The sequence below is a fragment of the Falco naumanni genome, chromosome 8 (assembly GCF_017639655.2).
Source record: "Falco naumanni isolate bFalNau1 chromosome 8, bFalNau1.pat, whole genome shotgun sequence".
Taxonomy (NCBI): Eukaryota; Metazoa; Chordata; class Aves; order Falconiformes; family Falconidae; genus Falco; species Falco naumanni.
This window is the reverse complement of record NC_054061.1, coordinates 12,454,159-12,478,554: the sequence shown is the minus strand read 5'-3', so window position 1 is coordinate 12,478,554 and position 24,396 is coordinate 12,454,159. Positions and strand designations below refer to the sequence as shown.

General features: G+C 59.0%; 1 protein-coding gene across 3 annotated transcripts in view; it reads right to left on the bottom strand.

Moving 5' to 3' along the window:
* Positions 1-24,396, bottom strand: part of PPARGC1B (PPARG coactivator 1 beta) — a 58,925-nt gene that overhangs the window by 9,910 nt on the left and 24,619 nt on the right. For 2 of the 3 annotated variants that reach the window (XR_005829444.1, XM_040604688.1), the window contains exons 2-11: positions 11,754-11,927; positions 9,067-9,279; positions 7,057-7,173; positions 5,143-6,289; positions 4,487-4,523; positions 4,009-4,073; positions 2,801-3,569; positions 2,235-2,310; positions 1,282-1,403; positions 740-894 (exon numbers count right to left, since the gene is read on the bottom strand). Coding sequence is in view for 2 of the 3 variants with exons in the window: in XM_040604688.1 (XP_040460622.1) it covers positions 740-894; positions 1,282-1,403; positions 2,235-2,310; positions 2,801-3,569; positions 4,009-4,073; positions 4,487-4,523; positions 5,143-6,289; positions 7,057-7,173; positions 9,067-9,279; positions 11,754-11,927 (2,875 nt within the window). In the remaining variant the exon portion in view is untranslated. Of the gene's footprint in view, positions 1-739; positions 895-1,281; positions 1,404-2,234; positions 2,311-2,800; positions 3,570-4,008; positions 4,074-4,486; positions 4,524-5,142; positions 6,290-7,056; positions 7,174-9,066; positions 9,280-11,061; positions 11,174-11,753; positions 11,928-24,396 lie in introns of those variants that run through there. The other variant, XM_040604689.1, reaches the window with a different exon arrangement.

Here is a 24,396-nt window from a genome sequence, read left to right as displayed (position 1 = left end):
CCAATTCACCCCCTGCAGAGGGTACAGAAATAAATGTGCAGGGTTTGTGAAACACCTGCAGATCACAGCAACAAGGGGTTAGCAAAGCCTGGATCACAGTTCTTTTGCAGGACTAGCACAGGGTTTTGCTCCGGCCCCTCAGCTCAGGCTGCAGCCTGTCCCTGTGGAGGGATGGGGCCCAGCGAGACCCTGGCTAACGTGGTCGCCAAGTGAGGCAGAAGGTCTTGCAGAAGCCCATACAGCACAGAAAGAGTTAATGCGACCACAGCACATTTCAGTGCCTTCATTTTGGCTCAAAAGTGCATGTGCAGCATGGTGAATCCATCCTGTGGAGCAGCAAACCACCCACATCACCTCTTGAGCTAATGAGATATTGCTGACTGCTGTCTCTAACGACTGGGAAGGGACTTCTCTGCTGGAACGCGTCCAGTGCTGGGCAGAAATGCAGCAGGCTGTGGTCAGGTGAGAGCGAGCAGCCCTGGGATGTGATGGTACTTTTTGCAGCCAACACACTCCGGGTCCTCACACCAGCTGCTTTTCTCCTCTCGTCCCAGTTTCCTAAGCCATCTGACTGAGCGAAGAGCAGCTACATGAGCCACAGGAGAGCCAGTGGGCTTTTCCTGCAAGCTCTAAAGAGCTTATGATCCTTGCGTGACTAGGGTTCACCAGTGCAATGTGCTGTTACAGCTCTGTGCTGATAAACGAGATGTGTCAGAAAAAGCAGCTCCTGCTTTCTTACCCAAGTCAGTGTATCTGGTCCAGAAGAAGTGCCCGAGGCCACCAGAGCTGAGCTGGAACGAAGGCTCGTTCCTCTTCCTTAGCGAGGTGCCGTTCTTCAGAGATAAGGCGGCATGCTCTGAATACCGGTAGGTGATGAAGCCATATTTATCCCCCCTGAGCAACCAGAGAAAAATTCAAGATGTGATGGGCCCCGCATCCCCTCTGACATGGCTCTGCCCAGCACTGTGCCCCTGGCCCCCCATCCTGTTGTCCCTTCATCCCACTGGCCCTGAATCCCTCTGGCTCTCCATCCCCCCGGCCCTCCCCATGTCCCTGGACTCGCATCTCCTCACCCAAAGAGCCAAGATCGTAGGGGCTTGGATGACTGAGGGGGCTGGCACGGCACAGAGCACTTCACCCCACCAGCACCACTGCATCACTTGCACATGCACAGCTGTGTGCAGGGGTGACCCTGCATCACCTGGCAGTGCTGGTGATGCCTGGGGAGAGGGACCGTCTGCAGCTGCCGAAGCCCTGGACCACAGCTTGCTCCCCACTCACCTGTTAGTCCTGGACAGGACCTGACACTCCACAATTTCTCCAAACACTTCAAAGCGTTTCTTTAGTTCACTGGAGCTCATGCTGCTCGAGAGGTTTCTGATATACACCACCCGGCCTTCTCCCTGGCAAAGCAAGTGAAAGGTTTCAGGCTCCGGGACCCCACACCTGCACGCTGCTGGCGGGCGCTGGAAATGTGGGGTCATGGAGGAGCCCCGGCAAGGCAGCGCCAGGAATCAGGCTGCAGCAGGGCCATGCCACGGCAGGCACAGCCTGACATCCCCAGGGTCTGGCTGTCTCTGCTCCAGCTAGCTCACGGGTGTCACCCCCAGGACACCACTGCTGCTGGGGACAGCCATATCCAGGCTGAAGCAGCCACCACCCCCTTCTCTTTTAAATTTCTCCTGCATTCTTGCAGCTTTTTCAGCTTCTCCTGGTGAAGATGTTGGGGAATATTCCCAAGAATTGCTAGGAGCAAAATTCAATTACATTGCAGGTGAAAAATACCACAGGGGCATGTGTGAGTGCGCGCGCACAACAGTACGGAGGAGCATGTTATTTCCCTGCGTGCCCACCCCACCCCAGCTGCCACCCACAGGTTCCTGGTGCATGAGGCTGCCTCTGCAGGGACTGCATCTGCATCGGCTGAGCGGCTTCAGGGATTCCCCGGCTCACCCCGCTAACTGCCAATGCCAACTGCACTGAAGCACCCGTGTAGGATGCTCTGGGCATTTCCTGCCAAGGACTCCGTGTATTGCCAATTGCCAGCAGCTTCCACTTCACATCGAGTTCTTCTCTCTCCCCCCTCCACCCCCCATGTCCTTGTTTAGCACTGGCCTCACATCAAGGGATGCTGAAGCCAGGGCTAATGGGTTCCACCGCTGCTTTTCTGGAGCAGGAGATGGACAGAGGGCTGGGGACTGCTTTCTCCCAGAGCAAGGTCCCTGCTCACTTACGATGGCCTTTTCCCGTCTCTTCTCCAGCTGGCCCCGCTGCCCGCTCCTGCCCTGACACTGCTCACCGTTCTCACACCTGGGAAGGGAGGGAGAGGAGGTCAGCCCTGGGGGGTGGGGGGGATCCGGTGAGGAAAGCTTCAAGCGTCAAAGAGAAGCTGAGGCACACAGCATCTGCAGCAGCGGGCGGGCACTCCAGAGCACTGGCAGCAGAAGACAGATGGGGTTCTGGAAACACTGGGAAGTCCTCTCCGATAGGTGCTGGACAGGGTTCCCAGCTGGTGCTTGCCCCTTCCCAGGCACAGCGCCAGCCCCTGCCCATGCCCCACCACTCCCAGCACCACAGAAACCCCTGGCTGCTTTGCCGCCGGTGCTGCTTTCTCTGGCCATGGCTGACATTTGCAGCAGCTGCTGATGTACTACCAATTATTTCTATAGATTATATTTTATTAGGCAGCATCTTTATTACTTGTGCCAGCAAAGCAGAGAGAGCTGAGGCTGCCACGCACCGGGGCAAAAACACAGGGGCAAGAACAGTCCCAAGTGCCCTCCCCACAGCCCCCCTGTACCTGAAGGTGCGTCTGCTTGCAGGTGATCGGGACCTGCAGCACGAAGACCCTGAGCTGGACCTGCTTCGGGAACAGTAATGCAAACTGGTTCTGGAAAGGGGGTTTCTCCGCAGGCACAGCTTGGTGTCGCCATGCTCCTCCTCCTCCTCCTCTTCCTCCTCCTCCTCCTCTTCCAGGGGGGAGCCGCTCTCGCTGCAGCTGTCTTCAAAGACAGTGTCGTACTCAGGGGTCTTGCAGAAGACCATGTCCTCATCATCAAGAGCACTGTCCAGAAAGCCAAAGTGCTTTGTTAAGCTGGCTCTGATCTCCTGGTCTCTCAGCTGCTTGGCACTGTCCTTCCACAGCATCTCACCGCCCGCCTCCTTGCCACCGAGTTCCAGCCCCTGGTAGTGGGCAGCCGGGACCCTCCTCTTGTGCTCTGTCTCCACCTGGCCCAAGGGCTCCCATGACTTGAGCACCTTCCTCTGCAGGGTGGCCTCGGGCTTCAGCACCTGGCAGTAGTCGTGGTCCCCGAAGGAGCGGGAGAAGGGCCGCTTGAGTATGCCCGGCTGCTCGGGGAGCGCAGGGCGCCCGGCGGCTCGGCTCAGGTGGGCGAAGAGCTCTGTCCTCTCAGGGTGCTTCCTGGGGGCTTTCTGGGAGGCTGCCGTGTCCCCTGTACCTCCAGGGCTGGGGGCCATCCCGTCCTCCTTCCCTGCCTCCTGGGGGATATCTGGCTTGTACAGGTCCTCCTCAGCGGGCTTATATGGCGGAGTGGTGGGCGGCGTGAGACCTGAAGCCCCCCCCCCAAACAAATGGCAGCAGTCAGCTCTGCCCCCGCCATCCTGCCCCGTCCCACCCCAGCGCCTGGGCTGCACCAGGTATTGCGAGGGAGGAGGCTGCTCAGCCCCCACAGCCTCATCCATCCAGCAGCACTTGGGGAAAAAGGAGGATGCCTGATCCCAGCAGGGACCAGAAGACCAGAGGACACCCCCTTCCCTCCTGGCTCAGGCAGGGGACCCCTGAGCAGCTGCTTGCAGTGCTGGGATGCAGAGACAGTGCACGGGAAGTCTCCGGCATTTGCAGTGTGAAGAGGGGTCCCGGACCAGGGGATGAACGTGCCCCTTTGGCTGGGCTGGGCTGGAGCTGGTGACTCCAGGCTAAATTTAGGGTAGATCTGCCCTCTCGCAGGGAGGAGTTTTGCAAAATCAAAAATGAAAATCCTGTCCTACCTGCTGTCCCACACAGCTCCACAGTCAGCATTGGCTCAAAGTTTCTCTTCCCGAAGGCTGGGTCACTGAAGAGCAGAAAATAAGGAGAGGGAAATTTTGTAGGTCCCAAAAACTGAAAGGAAGCTGAGAAAATACTGTCTACGAGTGAGCCCTCCCACCATGGTCAGAGCCAGACGGAGTAACCCACGGAGGGGTGCGAGGGGCAGCAGGGCGAGCAGCGTGCCCTCCCTGTCCCAGCCAGAGCTCTGCGGCACGTTTCCCCTGGCACACAGGAATGCCCTGCCCTCGGCCCGGGGCCCCCTGAGCTCCTTGCACCCGAGTGATGGCTGGGGCTCCCCGCAGCCCTGCACCCAGCTGCACGGCTCGGTCTGCTCTGCAAAAGCAGCTTGGCTTGCTCACTGCAGATGCAAGCCCAGCCAGACAAGCCCAGGTGGCTTTCCAGCCCCAGCGTGGTTCATTTAGCCCCGCGCGCACTTACGTTTGTGCCAAGGACAGCGTGAGACACCTGGGTGTTTCTGAAAGGCAGGGAGAGAAGCAGGGTTACCAGCAGAGCTGTGCTCCATCCAGCACCCGCAGCGTTCACGGTGGGAGCCAGGGCCCCTCTGCCTGCCCTGCCCTGGCCTGGCAGGGGGCTGGGGACCGCGGGCTTTGCCTGCCTGCGCGGTGGCAGCGTCTGCAGGAGGGCCAACCCCGCCGTGGTTGAGCGGTTGGTGCTCACAAAGCGCTTGTGGACAGCTGCGACTTCGGGGCACCAGCTGCACCCCGGTGTGCAAGGGTGAGCCCTCAGGGAAGAGGGGGCTGGAGGGATGGGGCAGCCCAGTCCCTGCTGGGCTAGTGCTACACCAGCTCCTTCACCTTGTTGTAAAGATAGGGAAACTGAGGCAGAAGGCCCCCGTGGATTGAAACCACACCCCAAAACCAGAACAGGCCCCCAACTCCCCATGCATGGGACCCCTCAGCCAGCCAGCACATGGGTCAGGGCTTGGCTGTGCTTGGGCTGCTCACAGCTTCACTGAGTGCCAGGCGCCCGGCCAGCAGCGCTCGCCCATGGCAGGGACGGCACAGGCAGCGGCACAGGCAGCGTGGGCACACCGGCGAGGGGTGAATGGAGTGACAGCCCCCAGCCCCTCTCACCTGCTTGCTCCAGGAGGGCACAGCGCCGGCTCTCAGCCCCGTCGCCCACCTCACCATCCCCTGGGGAGCCCAGGGAGAGGGGCTGAGGCTCTGCCAGTGGCGCTGCGCCCCCCACCTCCACCTCGGCCGCAGGCTCCTCAGCAGAAAAGCCTTCTGGTGCTGGGCATGGTGTGGGCTCTCTGCAGGCCAGGGCATCCTGGGGGCTGTCCCCTGCCTCCCGGGGGACAGAGGGCTCTGGGGGGGGCTCATCAAGGAAGGAGAGCCAGTGCCCAAGCTCGGGGTTGAGTCTCTTGGACCGGCGAACAGCATAAACGGTGCTCTCCTGTTTGCGGGCCACCTTCCCCGCAGCTGTGCCCAGTGCACCCACATGCTTGCTAGCATCGTCCTCGAAGCCACCTGGCTCCTGCGGTGCCTCTGCCTCAGCCCCGGGACTCTGCTGCAGCTCACTCTTCTCTGGTGCCATTTTGGCTCTGGATGTGCAGGTCCCGCTGGCATCCTCCCCATCCCGGGCCAGTGGCACAGGGGAGCAGTAGCCGGGCGGCCGGGCCAGGGCAGCGTACACAGGCTTGCCCAGGCGGTATGGCTTGCTCACGTCACACAGCAGGTCCCGTGCCAGCAGCTCCTTAAGGATGGAGAAGGATGCTCCAGGCTTCTTGCAGCCCCCAGCCACCTGCCAGGTGCAGCCCGGCCGGCTCTGGGCGCTGGCAGGGGGGGCTGGCTGTGTGGGGCAGTCCGGTTTGACTCTCTTGAAGGGGCTGCTGCAGGGCTGGGGCTTGGTGTCAGCGGCATCGCGGGCAGGCAGCTTCCGTGGCGGCAGACAGTAGGTGTGCATGTAGCGGATGAGCTCCACCACCGAGTGCATCTCCCCCTCACAGGAGAACTGTCTGCCGGAGCCATCCTCCGCTGAGGAAGGGGGGGTCACCAAGTCGGCAGAGCTCAGTGAGTCCTCGCTGGAGTCACTGTCATCCTCATGATGGGTGCAGTCACCTGGGGATGGGTGGTGGCTGCTGCTGGGGCACTCCTCAGATGTCTGGGAGGCTTTGGTCTGGGGGCAAGGTGGGGTGGAGGTGAGGTGCCGGTGCAGCTCGGTGCAGCTGCGGCTCTGTGCCTGTGGGACACTCGCCCTCCTGTCCCGGGGACCCTCCACCTTCGGAGAAGAGAGAGGAGAAAGTCAGCCCCAAGCCCCACAGCCACGACTTGACATAAGTAGCAGGCACGGGGGGAGAAGCCTCCTGGGCTGACAGAGTCACCCCATATCCCTGAACCCCTTAGTTCCAGCCCACCAGCATCCTGACCTGACTGGGGGTCAGCCCCACACCCCAGGGGGTTTCCACTGGGCATGTGGGGCTGGCAGCCCAACCACCCCGAGCATTGCTGCTCCAGCAGCCGCCATGCAATGATGTTCCTTCTCCCCAGGAGAGACTTGCTGCTCTTCCCAGGCAATCTAACCTGCCAGACCTAATGCACCGCACAATTACTATTAGCAAAGTAGAAAAATCTTTGATGGCAACTTCTGCTGGGTTTCAGGAGATTAGCTTAAGTGTTGGGGTCGGCTCCCACTTGGGCTGCGAGTCAGCGGGGAGGGGGCGGCCAGGGAACACGTGGGGCTTTCACAAACCAGCACTCATGGAAGCTGGGAGACACCCGACTCCACTGGCTCCAAATGACATCGAGACATTTCTCAGCCCAGCATGAAGTCCGAAGGTTTTGCTGAGCCCGGACTGCAGCCCTGGCACAGCCAGGGACGGGAACACCATGCGCTGCTCTGCCAGGGGTGACGGTCCCCACCTGCCCCCAGCCCAGCTCTGAGGCCGCCCACGCTCCCCGATGATGCTCCCTTTGGTGACGGCTGTTGGGACGGCTCCCGGGAGCTGGGTGCTGGGTGGGCTCGAGCTCTGCCCGCCAAGGAAGTACCTTTGTGCAGGGCCGTGCGAGTCGGGACTTGGGGGTCCCCGGGCGCCGGGCACTCCCATCCCGCTGAGCCTCGCAGCTCAGAGGCACGTGTGACGGAGACAGGAGCAACTTCTTCAGCTGCAAAGAGAAGCAGCAAGAAAAGGAGTCGGCATCGCAGTGAGGGCAAGGGAAAGCACCAGCGGGGCCGCAGCCCCTCAGGTCACATCTGCACCGAGCACATCATCGCTGACCTCCCGACCCAAAAATGGGGGAGGAAAAATAAAAAGGCAGGGAGGTGTTTCCCACCTCCCAGAGACTGTGGGGGGAGGCGCCCGGCCGCACACAGCCCCGCAGGGGTCAGGGCTGTCTCCACACCATATTCCCAGGGACCCCCAAGAAGGTCAGAACAGTGGGAACAAGCTGAGGGAATTTACTTCCTAGGGGCACCCCCACTCCTGTCAGACACACAGGAGCTGTTGTGGCATCCAAACCTCTCACTCCATCGGCTCTTCCCTTAGGTGACAGAGACTTGAAATCGGCACGAGTGACGGGTTTGGACAACTCGCTGGGGTTGCTGCGCAAGACGTATTTAGCCAAAACATCCAAAGAGGGCCTCGACACATTAATGAGCTTTCAAGGCTTTTTGCAGCAGATGCAAACCCCTGTGGGCCCTGTTGAGGATCTTCCCCAACACACTCGGCCAAGCCCACAAGTGGTGGGGGTGAGGTTTCCCCTGGGGTACCCACAGTGCCACCACTTCCAATGGCAAGGCCAGCATACCATTTTTCTTCTACTCAAAACCATTTTTGGTTAGGGGGAGGGCAAAAACCAAACCCCACACCCAGCAACAACATTATTTCATATTCTACCCATGTTGCACTAACAACCGAAGCGACAACAGCTCAACAGCAAGACGACTGCGTAGGCGCTGGGGGACTGCACAGAGGAGACAGACTGGGGGGGGTCCCACCCTGGCCGGTGGGCACGGAGCCTCACGGCAGGCATAGGGGTTTTAAGGGGCGATAGAAATCGGGGGTGCCCAGGTCAGGGTCTGCTGGGAAACGTCAACCGGGGCACCCACAGCTTTAGGCGTGCAGCTCCTGTTGGTGGAAGCAACCAGCACCTTTTCCCCCCCACCCCTGCAACGTATACATCCTATATATACACATACATATTGTGTGTGATATATACCCCCCTGCGCAGGGTGTGGGCAGTGGAAATGCACGCTCTCACCACTGGATGTCACTCCTCCCCGCCACAGCCCCAGCTTTTGGGGAGACCCCAGGGCCAAGCTGGGGGTCCCTGGCAGGGACCGTGAGCCCCAGGAGGGAGCGGGCTGGGTACCCTGTCCCAGGGGACCTCCCGGGGACGGCAGTGGTTTGCAGCAAATGCTGCCAGTTAGACCTGGCCAGCAGCGGGAGGGGGGCTGAAGCCCCCATATCGGAGGGAACCAAGAGGGATGCTCCAGCCACCCAGCCTGCAGGGACTGGAGGCCACGCAGCCCCTGAGGGGGTGTGGTGGAAGGCATGGGAGGGTCAAACCCTCCCGCTGAAAGCCAAGGGCATGGGCTGTCTGACACTCCCACCAAGCCCCCTCTGTCCCTCTGGCGAGAGCAGTGGGGAGCTTGGCACCGAGGCAGAGCCAGGCGGGAGCAGCCACCGTTGCCCATGGGCACGGGGCTGGGATGCACTAGGGAGACCCCTGGCTGCCCCACATCCACACATCCGATTAAAAGCAGTTGTGGGTCTTGCCAAAGCAGCCCCCACCCCTTTGACACCCACCCCCACCCACTTCATATATATATTTGTATACACACAACTTGTTCCCGTGAGGATGGTGATGGAGGTGACAGCAATGATGCAGAACATGTATACGTATACAATACAAGTATATGCTTTGGTATTGACGGTTAAAGAGAGTTTTAAGCCTAGAATGAAAAAATTCAGACCTTTGCTTCCTATCATACCCATGCAGCCGGCTTATCAGGGGCTCATCCAAATCCACCTTAAACAGTAGGAAGTGGGTTCTTACTAGAGACAGCTCATCAAACTCGGGGGCCGGGGGCGGCCCCCCCGTGACCGGGGCGGTGGGTTTGGGGGAGGGGGCAGGCGAGGTGCAGACATGGTTGAGCGTGTCCCCCTCTTCCATAGTTCGGAAGGCAGCCAGGCCCATGTCATCTCCCTGTATATCATCCAATGTCTCGGTGAGGGCTGCCAGCAGCGCTTCATTCTCGCTGTCTATTATCTGAAAGGAACGTGCAAAGAAGAGAGGGGGAGTTAGGCTGGGCAGAGGGACCAGGGGATGCTGGCCAGGGGGGAAGAGGAGCCGGCGGTGCCACACCAGCACCCACACTTCCCCGTGACCCTGCAGGGGACCTGGGAGAGCTTCTCCCCAGCACAGCGCTAGGATGGGATCAGGAGAAGAGAGACCCAACTGGAAAAGCAGCATCAGTCTGTCCCCCTGCCCCCCCAGTGGGAAAACAATGAATCAGAGCATCTTCTCTCCCAGTAGTCACCTTCAGCCCATCATGAGGCAAACTGCAGCAGATAAAGGATCTGTGATTAAAAGGCTCCTTATCCAAATCCTCCTGACTCCGGGCTGTAAGTCCCCCCAGCGCTGGCTACCACAGCACTGCTGAGCGGGGCTTGGAGCAGCAGCCAGCCAGGACAGGAGCCCGGGGAGGGGGAGCCCCCTGCCCTCCACCAGGCTTAGGAGGCCAGCGGGGGCACAGCCACAAGCTCAGCCCAGAGCTGCCCAGTGGACAAGAGGGCACGGACCCCTGGGAGAGCACCAGGGGAAGCTCAGCCCAGGCTGCGCTGCTGGCCAGATGACACAGCTTGCAACAAACAGTATGGGGTTTGTTTTCGCTGAAGTCCCCCAAACACGGGCACCCCCAGCTTGACAGGGGCTCTCAGTCCTCACAGTTAAAGGTGGCTGCACCCAGCGCTCTGCGAGGGACCCTATCGGCAGAACAAAATGTGCCTTGCGTTACAGCTCCCTGATCCATTTTTTTGGGCAGACAGCATGATCTGGGGATGCTGAAGGGAGACGGTGAGTGGCTGGGGCTGTGCAAGGCCAGCCAAGGCCACGGGCTGCTCCTGCCTCTTCCCTGCCTACCACCCACCCTGCCCCCTTGGGTCTGTCTTTCCATCTGGGCTTCACCTCAGCTGATGCACTTCCAGCCCTCCCAGTAGCCCACAGCCTCCCACTAGTCCCCCTCCAGTCTGGAAATACAGTGCAAAAGCACAGAAGAGGATGCAGAAGCTGAGGAATGGCTGAAGTGAGCCAGGAGTTCCTTCTTTTTAGTCCTCCTCCATCATATTCTGAACATAAACCATATACAACAAGAAGCAGGCTACCACCAGCTATAAAATTGGCACAGGGGTAAATTCAGGCTCTCAAGGAGGACTGTTGACTGCACACAGCCTCCCGTGTTTCTCTCATCTTGTTTGAAAATTAAATATCTTTTGTTCCATGCCCTAACCTTGCTCGCAGTTACTAGAGCAGGCTCCAGGGAAAGGCAGCAGGATGCTCCATTTTTGGCTCCATTTCTTTTCCTCCTGTTACTGGCACGAGACCGCTGTGCATACAAGTTCAGTGGGATACATTTCATCATACTCCACTGCTCCTAATGGGCCCGTCTTTTGCATTTCTTTACTGTTTATCTTTTCCCCAGGAAGTTCAGCGGAAAATATGCATCTCGTGATGAAGGTCCCTCAGCTGGACTGGACCATTTTCAAGCACAGCATCAGCACAGCATCAAACCCAGAGGGTTGTTATCATGGCCAGGTTAGAAATATTGGGGCTTTTTTATTTTTTTTGCCCTTGTTTAAATACAAATCCTTCTCCCTCCTAAAATGTAACCTGGAGCTGGTGACTAGCAGAGAACAGTGGATCACAGTCTCCTTGTCCAAGGGGGTAAGTGCCTAGGTGCTGCTCAGGAGGGCACCAAGAGCCCAGCCCCTGAGGACAGGACACATCCAGGGCATAGCATGAGCTTTGAGAAAGGTGAGAGGGCTACCCAACCTGCTCTGTGCTGAGTCCCCAGGCAGTCTCCACAGCTCCCTGCCTCCAACCTGCCTGCACTGTGCTCACAGCCCTGCCCTGGTACCACAGCTCCATGAGATGCTCAGCTTTTCTGCAAGGAAAGGCAAAAACAGTGCCAAGGGACAAGGACCAGCCCTGCCTGTACCTGGGAACATCCTCTGCCCCAGCACTGCTTTGCACCGTGTGGTCCCAGGTGCTGGTACAGCAATGGCTCCATCCCAGCACAAAGGTGAGGAGAGAAGTCAGCCACTCTCTGCCGGGGGACCCCAGCCCCAAACACAGGGATGATGCCAAAGCCAGCAAGACAGGAGAGGGGGGCTGCTTTCACCTGCTGGGAAGCAAACATTCCCACCCCGCATGACTGACCTGAAACCTTCACATTGCCACCCTGGCACACCCCGCCATCCCAGGAACTGAATGGGATGTGCTGCACACCAGCTGTAATTCCTTTTTACTAAGGCATCACAGGAAAGCTGAGCCAGCAGCCTTTTTCTACCACCTGATTAGCCTTACTCCACTTGCCCCATTTAAAACCGGTGTGCAAATTAATGGAGCACTAATCAGCTGGGGAGGAGCTATTAATAGTTGTGTGTGCCCCCTCGTTCCTCTCTCTTTTTCCCCCTCCCCCTACCTCCAGCCCCAGGCCCCCTGTGCTGGGGGGATGGGGGTACCTGGAAGAGCTCGGAGTCATCGGTGCTGTACTGGCTGGAGTCAGTCTCCGAGTGCTCCCCGCACCACTGCAGCTCGCTGAAGCAGCCGGCTGAGTCGAAGTCGCTGGCATCCAGCTGAGACAAATCAATCTCAGGGAAGTCAGAGTAGAGGTGCTCCTCGCCAGACACCTCGTACTGGGGAGAGAAGAGCAAGCGGGTGAGCCACCCACCACGCCAGAGGGGCAGGCAGCAGCAACCACCTGTGGAAACAGCCCGTCTCCCCACATTGAGCCACCTCTGCTCGAGCCCATTTCAGATCCTCTTTCAAATAAGCTTTGGCAAGGGGCTCCAGGAGCAATAATGCAGCAGTGCAGAGTGTGGAGATGCACTGGGCATCTCGGCAATGGGTTTGCACCGCCTGGCACTGCTGGTTATTGACAGCTGCCCCACAACTGCCACCAAACCAGCCCTCTCACATCCCATGCTGTGGCAGGTGTCAGAACAGCAGCATTTGCACTGGAAGAGCCTCTTCTCTGGTGAACAGAAGGTCAGGGCACAGCACAGTCACCTGGACTGTGGCAAAGCACCTGCTGGTGCTCTTAGGGGAAACTGAAGCCATTCCTGCCTTTGGTGCCCCAAGGATGCCATCCAGGTTTATCCACCTGCCCTGGAGATCAGCAATAACAGAGCAAGGCAAGAGACTTGGGCACACATGAGACAGCAACGCACGGAGCCAGGCTCTGGTCAGCATGGCTGCTCGGTACCCGTGGCTGCTCAGTACTCCATCTCTATCCCTGCCGCATGGCACTGAACCACACAGGGACAGTCCCTCTGGGGAAGCTGCACGTCCTGCATGTCCCAAAGCACTGCCGAAGCAATGTGGACCCTGGTCCCTGCATTGCATGTGCAGGATGAGAAAACCAGCATGGAAACGAATCTATGTCCGGGCACACACGGATCGACGCGAGCTCTAGGAACCAAGCTAGAAATCTTCATTTAACCACAGAAAGGTTCTGGGACCTGCGGCACAGCCCTGCCTGCGCTGCCACTCAGCTGCCTGCACCCACCCCAGCGGGCAGGCTCGGCTTTGCCCTGCGATGTCCAGGTTCAAATGCAGAGGGGAAAGGTCTGGTGTGACTCCTCCTGGTATTGGCTGCCCGGGGGGAGTTTTCTGGCGATGAGGGAAGCAAGTTTATTTACAGAGCAAATGGATTTTGGAGCAGGCAAACATCTGAGCATGTGAGAGTGGCTGCAGGGGCAGGAGAATGCGGGGGCCTCCCCTCCTGAAGTGCCCTGGGAGGATCTCCTTCAACAATCAACAGGAAGGAAAGGGGATTTCAAACTGATCTGCAGGAATGGAAAAAAGCGTGTCTCTCGTTCTCTTCTCTTTTTTGGTAATTGGGATAATCTGGGATTATTGGTTGCTGAGGAGCCTGTGTGTCATGCTCCCCACCAGGTCTAGGACACCCTGTGCCACACCAAAGGACACTCCTGTGCACAAACCCACTCCCATTTCATATTTCTCACCTGCTTTCCACCCTGTCTCATCCCAGGGGTCGTGGAGGAAAGGGTAAGCAGTTTCAAGGATGCAGCAAGGGGAGGGGAGAGCAGCTTCAAAGCCCAACAGTGAGCCAGAGCCACAGACTGCCAGCCCAGCCATGCCCATGGCCACAGCGGGGCTGGGGGCTGCAGGGAGCTGCTGACACCGCCCCAGCCCCAGGGTGATGCTCTCCCCAGCGTCCTCCCTCCATCCTGCTGCTGGAGGGAGGCGTATCAGGAAGACATCCACGAGTGTGGTGCCACCAAGTATATCGGGTACAGAAAAAATCTAAGCAAACCCCTGAGCGGCTCTGGGATCCGGGTACTCCTCGTGGGCCCCCCAGGGCTGGGGCTCTTCACACCTGCCCTGCAAAAACCTTGGCTCTCTGGGTTGTCAGAGCACATGTAGCAGGTCAAGGGTCCCTGCCATCACCACTGCCAGCTCTGGGAGACTCAGATGTTACCTTTCCCCTAGCTCTCCCGTCCCCTTTGCTTGGGGCATCCTGCACTGCTCTGGGATCAGATGTCCCTTGGCCTTTCAGATGTGTCCCTTACCTGCTCTGGCTTGTCCCTGCTTTCCTGCCACTGCTCTTGCGCCTGCTCTAGAAAAAGTCTTGCAACAACTTTGGCTCCCCCTTCTCCCCAAATCTTCCCATGGGAACACAGGCAAAGGCTTTTATTTTTAGAAAAGCCGTACATACATATATATATGTGTCTGTGTGTGCGTGTGTGCGTTCAATTAAAAATAGCAAAGCAGTCAAATTCTCCTGCTCCTTTTGATATGCCACAAGGGAAAAGATCCTGGTGCTGAGATCACAAGGAGCAGCTGACACCAGTGCTTGGGATGTCTTTTGATCAACTCCACAGATGTGACATGTCCCCACTGGCAACAGGGCTGTGTAAAAATAAACTCCTGCAATCTAACGCTGCTGAGCTGCCCTCTCTGGGCACCCTGGAGGCAGCAGTGCCCTGGCACTGTCACGCTGTGTGCAGCCATCCCGAGGCAGTGGTTGGCAGTGGATGCTCCCAGGTTCCCAGCTAGCACAGGTCAGGAGTGCCCAAGAACTCAGCTCTCTCATTCCCTCTCCTCCTTGCAAAAAGTGGGGAGAGCCTTTGCTAAGCGCAGCCGCCCCCACGGGCACCCAGCAGGACATCCCAGTGCAAAGCCACGGCTCCAGCCAGCCCCCTCGGCTACAAGTGTCATTTAACTGGCCCAGCCACCAAGGGCTTGAGTCTCTAGAGGGAACCCGTCACTCTGAGCACTGCTACCCCCGCACTGAGTGCTGAGAGCACAGCCCCTCTGGGCTGGCCGCAGGGGTGGGGGGGACCGAGCCCCCCACCCGAGTAGGGGGTGGCAGCAGTGATGGGGAGGCTGCCTGCGGGCACTGGACCTCATCTGCTCTGACTTTCCCTTTTCCCACCCTTTGCATTTCCTGCTGCCTTGGGAGAGGAGTGAACTTTTGTTCTAATTTTACTCGGGAGTTTGTAGGAAGATCAGCCATGGGTTCTTGGTGTGCAGCCAGCAAACACCCATGGAGACATGCTCAAAAATTCGGAGGCATCCTCCAGCCCAGACACCTGGCCCGTGCGCGCTGCAGTGTGGCTGCGACCAGAAAGCTGCCGGCAGCTCACTGCGACGTGTCTGATGAATCCCTGCTCCAAGGAAGAGACAGATGCCCAGGCAGCTATGCGGGCGCCCTCATGCCACACACCTACATCCTTTTGGGGAGCAGAGTCCCAAGACTGGGCATCCCCTCCAGCAGCAGGAGCACCCCACAGCAACACCGTGTGGGCAGCTGCACCTGAAAGCCAAAGCTAAAAGGTGGAGGGTGTTGGAGGGAACAGCCTCTGTTCTGAGACGTTCTCCTCGGCTTTCTTTAAAGCATGAACCAACTCTGACCTCAGCCCCAGCAGAAACGCAATCGCAATTACAGGACAAAGAGGCAGCTGATACTGGCTTGCATGTTGCAAGGAGCTTCGCCTCTGCAGAGGCTTTGCTGGGCTGGGAAGACAGAGAATTAACGTTTTTGTTCATTAACTGCTGAGCACGGACAGCCCTTCCCCGCTGCGAGGGTTTATTAACTTCAGTCGTGGGAGCAGGGGTTGCCCCAGGAGGTTGGCAGGGACCCTCGCACCGAGGGTTTGCGCTCATTTCGTGCCCCTGCGGAGGCTGGCTGGCTCCGGCAGTGCCGTGTGTGCCCGGGGACAGCCCGGAGCGCAGGGGGCTCTGTGCCCGCTGCGGCTGCACTGCTCCGCTGCAGCCCCGCACCCGTGGCTGCCACGGCGGAGCCGGCAACATCGAGAAAGCGCAACGGACAGTCTCCAAAGTGGGAGTCAAGGACGTATAGAGATCACCTCACCAACTCTCCCGTCCCACAGAGCCTTAACTGCACCTCAGTGTTTCCAGAGAAGGACCAGCAGGCCCTGTCCCTCAGCCCTGTGGGTGAGGAGGGGCCATCTCCCCCCCAGCTTGCACGGTGCCTTCTCCTGGGAACCCCATGCAAGCAGATCAGTCTGAGAGCTTCTGGTGGCTCCTTGGTCAGCATCCCTTTGTCTGCCAGGGCTGCAAATGGAAGAGCTCCCAGTGCTCTGGGGACTGCACCCACCAGGGCACCTGCTGCTCCGACCCCCCGTCCCCCTGCAGAGCCCCCAGCCTTTGCCCTTGCTGGGGCAGTGGCAAGGCAGAGCAGGACAAGGAGCTGGCATGGGGGTGAGCTCCATCATCTGTGAGGGTGGCTGATACAGGTGGCTGATGTGGGCAGCTGTCTCTAGTGTCCTCAGCAGCTCTGGCACATGTCCTGGGCTGGACCTGCAGCAGCGTGAGGGCAGCCACCAGCTGGAGCCACATCCAAGGGTGTCCTGCTGAGCACAGCTCAGTGCTGGCTCCCGACATCATGGGGACAGCAGGTGGGACATTTCCCTTTGGAGCAGCATGAACTCCGGTGCAGGAGCATATGAGGTCTTATCTCTGCAGAGACATGAAGTTCCTCTCCAAGCCCAACTCTAACTCAAACATTGGATTAGCGAGACAGGAAATGTTTTCCGCTTTTCAGCGTCAACTTAGGCTCCTCAGAATAACCCCCCTGGCCAGCAGGGCTGGAGAGGCTAGCTGGGGCCAGGCTGCTGGCTCCTGGGGGCAGCCGTACCTGGTGAGCCCACCAAAAGCAGACCTTGGCTGCAAGTGTGTGCAGCCAGCTTGCCTGGGGAGCAGGCAGCACTGCCCTCCTGCCTGCCAGCCTGAAAACAGGCACCTGCCACCCAGAGCTCCGCAGCCTGCAGGCAAGTGCTGATGCTCTGGGGTTTTGCCTTCCCTGTGGCAAGCCTGGGAAAGAAGCAAAGGGGCGATGCCGCTGCCAGACGCCGGTTCTTGGGGGAACCGCAGCCCCGAACCGCAGCCCCGCTGCCAGGCAGTAGCAACCTAAACCACGGCAAGCAAGAGAGCTCAGCTGGCAGTTGCCTGCAGGGCTTAGCTGGCTCAGAGGGGCTGGGGACATGCCAGTGACCATGACGAAGAGACCTGCAGGTCCTCTCCTCTGTCACAGCCCTGACAACAACACCGGTAGAAATTTCCCTTATCTGCAGAACCCCTGGGTCCGGCTCCTTGAAGTTGCGGCCAAGTATTCCGCAGCGAGGCTCCAAGCGCACCGGGCGATGGCACACACATTGTGCTCATGCTTAGTGAGGCTGCAAAATTTCAGCTTCTGAAGTCTGCCGGTGCGAAAGCGCTGCTGGACGTGCACAGCACCTTCGCGGGAACTTAATCCTGTTTAAGCCTGAGAGGCCAGATTTGCATTGCCGCCTGCATACACGGCCCCAGGATGCTTTGCAATTGCCCTGTCACTCACATGCCACTTTGCTGTACAGAAAAAAGGAAGGAAAGCTGCGGCTCCTCGGAGGGGCCGAGGGATCCAGCCAGAAACAGGCAGCCCATCTCCTCCGCGAGGAGCCAAAGCAGTGACTCAGCCCCGCATGGAGCCTCCTCCCTCCCCACAGCTGAGCGCCTACCCAAAGCACTAAGGGATAAATATACATCCACACGCGCTGGAGACAGAGCCCCAAATTAGCCGGTAGCGTTTAGGCTGGGACCCAAACCAGCAGAAGGTGAGAAATGCTGAGAACACAGAGTGCCAGCTCCTGCCAGCCCTCCCTCGGTGGCACGGGCAGCGCCGGTTCCTGGTGCCCATGTTTGCAGCCGGCTGGGAAGTTTCCCCCTCCTCACCCTCACCCCAGGCTTGTCTCTAAAAAAGAAAGAAAATCCTTGGGCAGGGGTTTTGGAGAGAGCCGCCCGGGCTTATCAGGGAAATCCGTAATCGCAGACTGCTTGAAACAGGGATTACAGCCCTGCAGGGAGACGGGCACCGCGCGGCAGTTTCACCGGAATGAACTCCTCCCCAGGTGGGCAGCAGCAGCCTGGCTGGTGCATGGTGGGCACGGCTGCCTGCCACACTAGCTGCTTCGGGCAGGTGGGATGCTTGGGTCTGCAGGCACCAGGGATGGGTGCTTGCAGACCCCCAGCACTCTCCCCAGCTGCCCCAGCACTGGTGCGGGGAGGCAACGGGGGCATGCAGCCACTGTGACCCACACGGGGGCCAAACCCAGCCCCCATCCACACCCTGCCGTCCTGGTGGCTCCCACCCTGCAGTCCCCATGTGGTCAGGCCACCAGCACCCTGGGAGGTGAAGCAAGGTGCTGCCAGCCCCTTATCATCCCCAAGGATGCACCAGCTCCCTCCGAGCCCTCCCAGCCCAGAGGGACCCCCATGGGGCAGGCAGCAACCTTCCAGTAACGGAGAGGAGGGCAGAGGTGGGGATGGAGGAGAGAGCTATAAATAAGTGTAAATACAGCAAGGAGGCACCTGGCCAGAGCTGTGAAGGTCACAGTAGCATGTGCCAGCAGATAAGCAACCCCCCTCCCCGCTGGCATTTGACAAAATGTCACTGTGAATGAAGGAGAGGTGGTGTCGGGTTGTGCCATGGCCTGGCCACCCCTTGCCACCCCCTGATATTTATAGCCTGAAAGCCCCAAAGCAGAGGGTGAGTGGTCCCTCCTTGGGAGGCAGACACAGCAGAGGGACCCTGCCTGCAAGCCCACCACTGTGACACAGTGGAGAGGCACGAGGAGAGGAGAGGCAGGGGTCTGCAGCATCCCGCTGCTGCTCCCTCATCTACCTCCCAATTTTGGGGGAAAAGGAGCACACAAATCTTCCAGGCTCCCAAGTCTGCACAGAGTCATGCAACATTTTTGCTGTCCTGCTAGGAGCAGGGCATTTTGCCCTCTGCACTCTGTTGATTTTTAATTTTTTTTTTAATTTCTACTGATCCGTTTTAACAATTCAGCCTAGCCAGCAAGAGGTAAGATCAGCCCTAGCATTTAAAGCCTGGACAAAATAAATAGCAGGTTGATCCTTTCTTCCACTCCAGCTGCTCAAAACCCACCGCTGCTTGGCCACATTGCCACAGCATGTGGGAGCCCCACGCCGGACACCCCGCGCCGACACGCATGGAGCAGCCGCCGTCCCGACACAGCCCAGGCAGTGTGGGGTGGGCGAGGGGAGGGGGCTCAGGCAGCACCGGGCACCCAGCCCGGCGGCACCAGCGGGACAAGAGGACCTTGGTGCCAGGCTCTGAGCTACAGCTCGAGCACGAACACGGTCTCGCTCGCTGACTTTTGTCTTACATTAGAAGGGTGTAATTAAGATCAATCATGAGATGCCAGTAATAGGAAATATTAAACATTAACTGCAAACAATAAACACAAACTTGCCAGGATATCTTTGATATGGAAGAAAGATGGAAGAAATTGCACTAAACTATCCCTGAGTCACAGGGCAGAAGAAAGGAGCCTGAGATACTGGTAATAATGCCCTGAATAAACAACGCTTTGCAGGAACACTTCAAACAAAGGTGTGTCGGTTTAGGAAGAAGGACAACAGCAAAGTATATCACAGGTTACGTTGCTGCATGTTCATACTATACTTGGCAGCCATTTATTTGGGCTCCAAATTACAGAGTCCACCTGATTTCTGCCTGAGCTCTGGGATGGGCCAGCCCAGAGCTGCAGGACCCACTAGTGCCACAGCGAAGCCGCGGAGACCCCGCAGCCCCAGCTGCCCTGCACAGAACCCAGCACACCCCCCCACTGCCATCACCCCCTGGCACAGCCGCTGCTGGGACGGCACCAGCAAGCACCAGGCAAGGGCAGAAAGGCAGAAGCAATGGTGAAAGGAGAGGGGGCGGCAGGTAGATGCAGTGGGGAACAGGCAGTTCCCGAAGAGGGACGCTCCTCTCTCAACACCGCCTAATGGAAACAGCACCTGCCGACTGTGGCTGCTGCCAAGCGCCATGCCATGCTGGCCGCTGCTGCTGCTGCCATGTCCTCAGGATACGGTCACCAGGCAGAGGGCTGCCCGGGCAGCAGCAGCAGCAGCAGCACACTGAGGCACGCACAGCATGCCGATAACAGTGTCTCCCATAACAAGAGATGTGTCACAGCTTTATCCTGCACCCCTTGAGACAAACAGCAGCACCCCATGCCAACCCTGCCAGCAGCCAGCCCAGCAAACACTGCCCACTGATGCGGGGAGCAGCACCCCCAAACGCGCGCGTGCCCGCGGCTGCTGCCAGCCTCGCCTCAGTCACCGATGGGTGCTGCTGCAGGCAGCGGCGCTGGCACTGCTCGATGGCATCAGCCAGGCAGGGCACGGGCCTGGTCCTGAACCCTGGTGGTGGTTTCTAAGAAATTCCTTGTTATCTGCCCCAAAACCAAAGGCAGGACCAACAGACAGCAGCCAGCGCGTGCTGAGCTGGGTACAAAAGGACACTGGGAACTGAAACGTCCCATCAGCAGAGGCAGGCAGCTCCTCGCCGCAGCATTTCTCCAGTGAGACAAGGACAGAGCGAGAGGTGGCACAAGCCCTGTGGTCTCCAAAGGCCCCACAGGAGAATGCCCAGCGGGACACAGAGCAGGGGGGGCTGTGGCCAAGGCCAGTGGGACCATCAAGACCCTGAAAGTGAAGGTGGCAGGAAGCACTGTGGCCCCATGAGACAGGCTGGGGAGCCCTGGGAGAGGGGGTGTCCCCCAGCTCCAGCCAGGCTGGTGGCACTGAGGGGTCAAGCTGTGCCGTGGGAGGGGGCAAGCACCTGACTCACCATGGAGCTGATGATTAGCCAGCTCTGCTGGTCACAAAAATTCCCCACGATGGCAACTCCCTCCTTTTGAAAGGAAAACATGAGGGGGCAATTATTTTCAGACCTTCCTCTTCTGATATCCTGGCAGCCAGCAGCCACATGACCACTGTGGGCAAAGGGACACCAGCAAGGAGGCTCCTCCGGGGTCGGGGTGGCTGTAGGGGCCAGAGGAGGAGCAGCCCTGCCCCCGTCCTACTCCAGCCACCGGCCCCTTGGGAGGTTTGGTCACCAGCTCGTGGGCTGGTGGGGCTCCATGAGGCCCTTTCTGTCCAGAGGATTCTGCAAATGTCCTCCTGTGGTGCAGCCCTCCCCAGCTAATACCAGTTCCGCTCGGCGGGCACTGTTCGCCCTGGCACCGGCGGCTCTTCACCTCGTTCAGCTGGCTCTAAGAGCAAATCCCTGCTGGCAGGCAGCGAGCAACTGGCCTCCAGCTCCCTACGCTAGGAGTGAGGTTGAGCCTGCAGCAGCACAAGGAGGAAAGCGGAGCCAGTGCCCAGAGGGACTGTGTTAGACACCCATGTGCCGTGCCACATCAGGTTCCCGCTCCAGCTCCTGAGCTGCCCAGGCGAGCCCAGCCTCAGCCGTCCTCCCTACCCACAGCCACAGCCTCAGCATCCGCGGTGCTGTGCTGGGAAAGCTCCTCTTGGCTTTGCCAGGAGCCACACATGCAGTCTGTGATCCTGGGAATCCCTGAGCTACTCTCAGGGGCTGGCCCAGGCAGCATGGGGAAGCTGGGGGGCATTGGGGGTCTAGGGGCAGGGGGTGGGCAGCCAGCCTGCTGGCGGGGCAGGGTCTCGGCTGCACTGGAGCTACTCGCCCTGCAGTGCCACCAGCTCTGAGGTTGGTGCCTTGAGGCTGTGAAATGACAGGGGAGGGGAGGCCAGCTCGGGGACAACTGTCGTTACTAAAATATCCTCCTGCCCTGTCTTGGGACACCAAACACAGGGCTTGGGACACCAAACACATGGGCTTGGGACACCAAACAGAGGGGTTTGGGACACCAAACACAGGGCTTGGGACACCAAACACAGGGGTTTGGGACACCAAACACAGGGGTTTGGGACACCAAACACATGGGCTTGGGACACCAAACAGAGGGGTTTGGGACACCAAACACAGGGCTTGGGACACCAAACACATGGGCTTGGGACGCCAAACACGGGGCTTGGGACACCAAACACAGGGGTTTGGGACACCAAACACATGGGCTTGGGACACCAAACACAGGGCCTGGGACACCAAACACAGGGGCTTGGGACACCAAACACAGGGCTTGGGTGGGACACCAAACACAGGGCTTGGGACACCAAACACAGGGGCTTGGGACACCAAACACAGGGGCTTGGGACACCAAACACAGGGGCTTGGGACACCAAACACAGGGGTTTGGGACACCAAACACAGGGGTTTGGGACACCAAACACAGGGCTTGGGACACCAAACACAGGGGCTTGGGACACCAAACACAGGGGCTTGGGACACCAAACACAGGGGCTTGGGACACCAAACACAGGGGTTTGGGACACCAAACACAGGGGTTTGGGACACCAAACACAGGGGTTTGGGACACCAAACACATGGGCTTGGGACACCAAACACAGGGGCTTGGGACACCAAACACAGGGGCTTGGGACACCAAACACAGGGGCTTGGGACACCAAACACAGGGGTTTGGGACACCAAACACAGGGCTTGGGACACCAAACACATGGGCTTGGGACACCAAACAGAGGGGTTTGGGACACCAAACACAGGGCTTGGGACACCAAACACATGGGCTTGGGACACCAAACACAGGGGTTTGGGACACCAAACACAGGGCTTGGGACACCAAACACAGGGCTTGGGACACCAAACACAGGGGTTTGGGACACCAAACACAGGGGTTTGGGACACCAAACACATGGGCTTGGGACACCAAACAGAGGGGTTTGGGACACCAAACACAGGGCTTGGGACACCAAACACATGGGCTTGGGACGCCAAACATGGGGCTTGGGACACCAAACACAGGGGTTTGGGACACCAAACACAGGGGTTTGGGAAACCAAACACAGGGCTTGGGACACCAAACACAGGGGCTTGGGACACCAAACACAGGGGCTTGGGACACCAAACACAGGGGCTTGGGACACCAAACACAGGGCTTGGGACACCAAACACAGGGGCTTGGGACACCAAACACAGGGGCTTGGGACACCAAACACATGGGCTTGGGACACCAAACACAGGGCTTGGGACACCAAACACAGGGGTTTGGGACACCAAACAGAGGGGTTTGGGACACCAAACACAGGGGCTTGGGACACCAAACACAGGGCTTGGGTGGGACACCAAACACAGGGCTTGGGACACCAAACACAGGGCTTGGGACACCAAACAGAGGGGCTTGGGACACCAAACACAGGGCTTGGGACACCAAACACATGGGCTTGGGACACCAAACACAGGGGTTTGGGACACCAAACACAGGGGTTTGGGACACCAAACACAGGGGTTTGGGACACCAAACACAGGGGCTTGGGACACCAAACAGAGGGGCTTGGGACACCAAACACAGGGCTTGGGACACCAAACACATGGGCTTGGGACGCCAAACACAGGGGTTTGGGACACCAAACAGAGGGCTTGCTGGGTGGCAGTTAGCAGGAGGCAGCGGCTCGGCACGCAGCCTGGCTCTGGCACGCTCGGTGCGGAGCTGTAATTCCCGGCACATTCTGGCACTCCACGTCAGCAGGTCCATGGCTGTGGAATGGGAGCTGAGGTTAAAGCCAGCCCGAATCCTGCCCCATTACATACACATCTGATGGGCGGGTGGAGAGAACCTGCCGAGTGCCGGACACCATAGCCTGATGTTATCCCTCTGCCAGGTCTGTGGCTGTCATCTGTGGGATGCTCTTCACCCCCCCGAGCCACAGGCACCTTTTTGGACCTCACTGATGCTCCCGTCTGATGCATCCCCAGTAGAGCAGGGACTGCGCAGGCAGCCTGTCCCCTGCCGGGAGCACTCCCAGTCCCTTTTGCCAAGGAGGTGGCAGGCAGGGGAGGGAGGAAAGCATGCCTCCTGCCTGCCTGCCTGCAAGTTTTGTACTGAAGCTCGGAGAGGTGTTGAGACCTTCCCCGCCATGGAAGACAGGGCAATGCCCTGCACTGTGAGGTGCTGCCCGTGCCGCCGGCAGCAAAGCACCCTCTTAGCGCTAATCAAGACGAAGCAGGAGACGGGGAAGGTTCAAGCTGGGGTTAAGAAGGAGCAAGGAGGATCTTCCCACATTAGCCTGACCTCCTATGGGGCCAGCCCTGGCGCTCTGCTGCCACAGGCACACTCCAGCGAGGCACAGACCCTTTCTCCTGCCAGACACTGGCTGCACTAGCCCCCGTGCTGGGGGTCTTTGGGGGACCCCCCACTGTACCCAGCTTCCACATGAAAAATGAAATTTTCAGCTGGCAGCGCAAGGCCTCAAAGGTTGAAAACTGCTGCGGAAAGGGCTAAACTGCTCAGAGCTGTCCGTTCCCTCCTGCCAGGCCAGTCCCTGCGTGCCTGGGCCCATATCCCAGCGAGGGTGGAAGCACCAGCCCAGCCCAGCCTCCCCTGCCAGGCTGGTGGGCCACGCTGCCTGCACCTCACTGCTCCCCATCACCTGGGTCCCCTGTGAGAGCAAGAAGGGGTCCCCCCACCCTTCCTCCTGAACTGGGGGCTCACTCCTCTCCCCGCTCCGGCAGAGCACATCAGCCAGGCGCTGCAGTCTCCCTGATTAAATTATTGCCCATTTTCTGCATAGTGGCTGGAGGTGTCCTGGCTGGAGGGGATGTATCGCCACTCAGCCCAGTCACCGCTTGGCTCTGTGGTGGCATGACCTTGGGAAAGCTGGTGAGGGGGGGATCAGGGGAGCACGGGCATTGGTGGGCAGGTATGGTGGGGGCACTGCCACCTCCTGGGC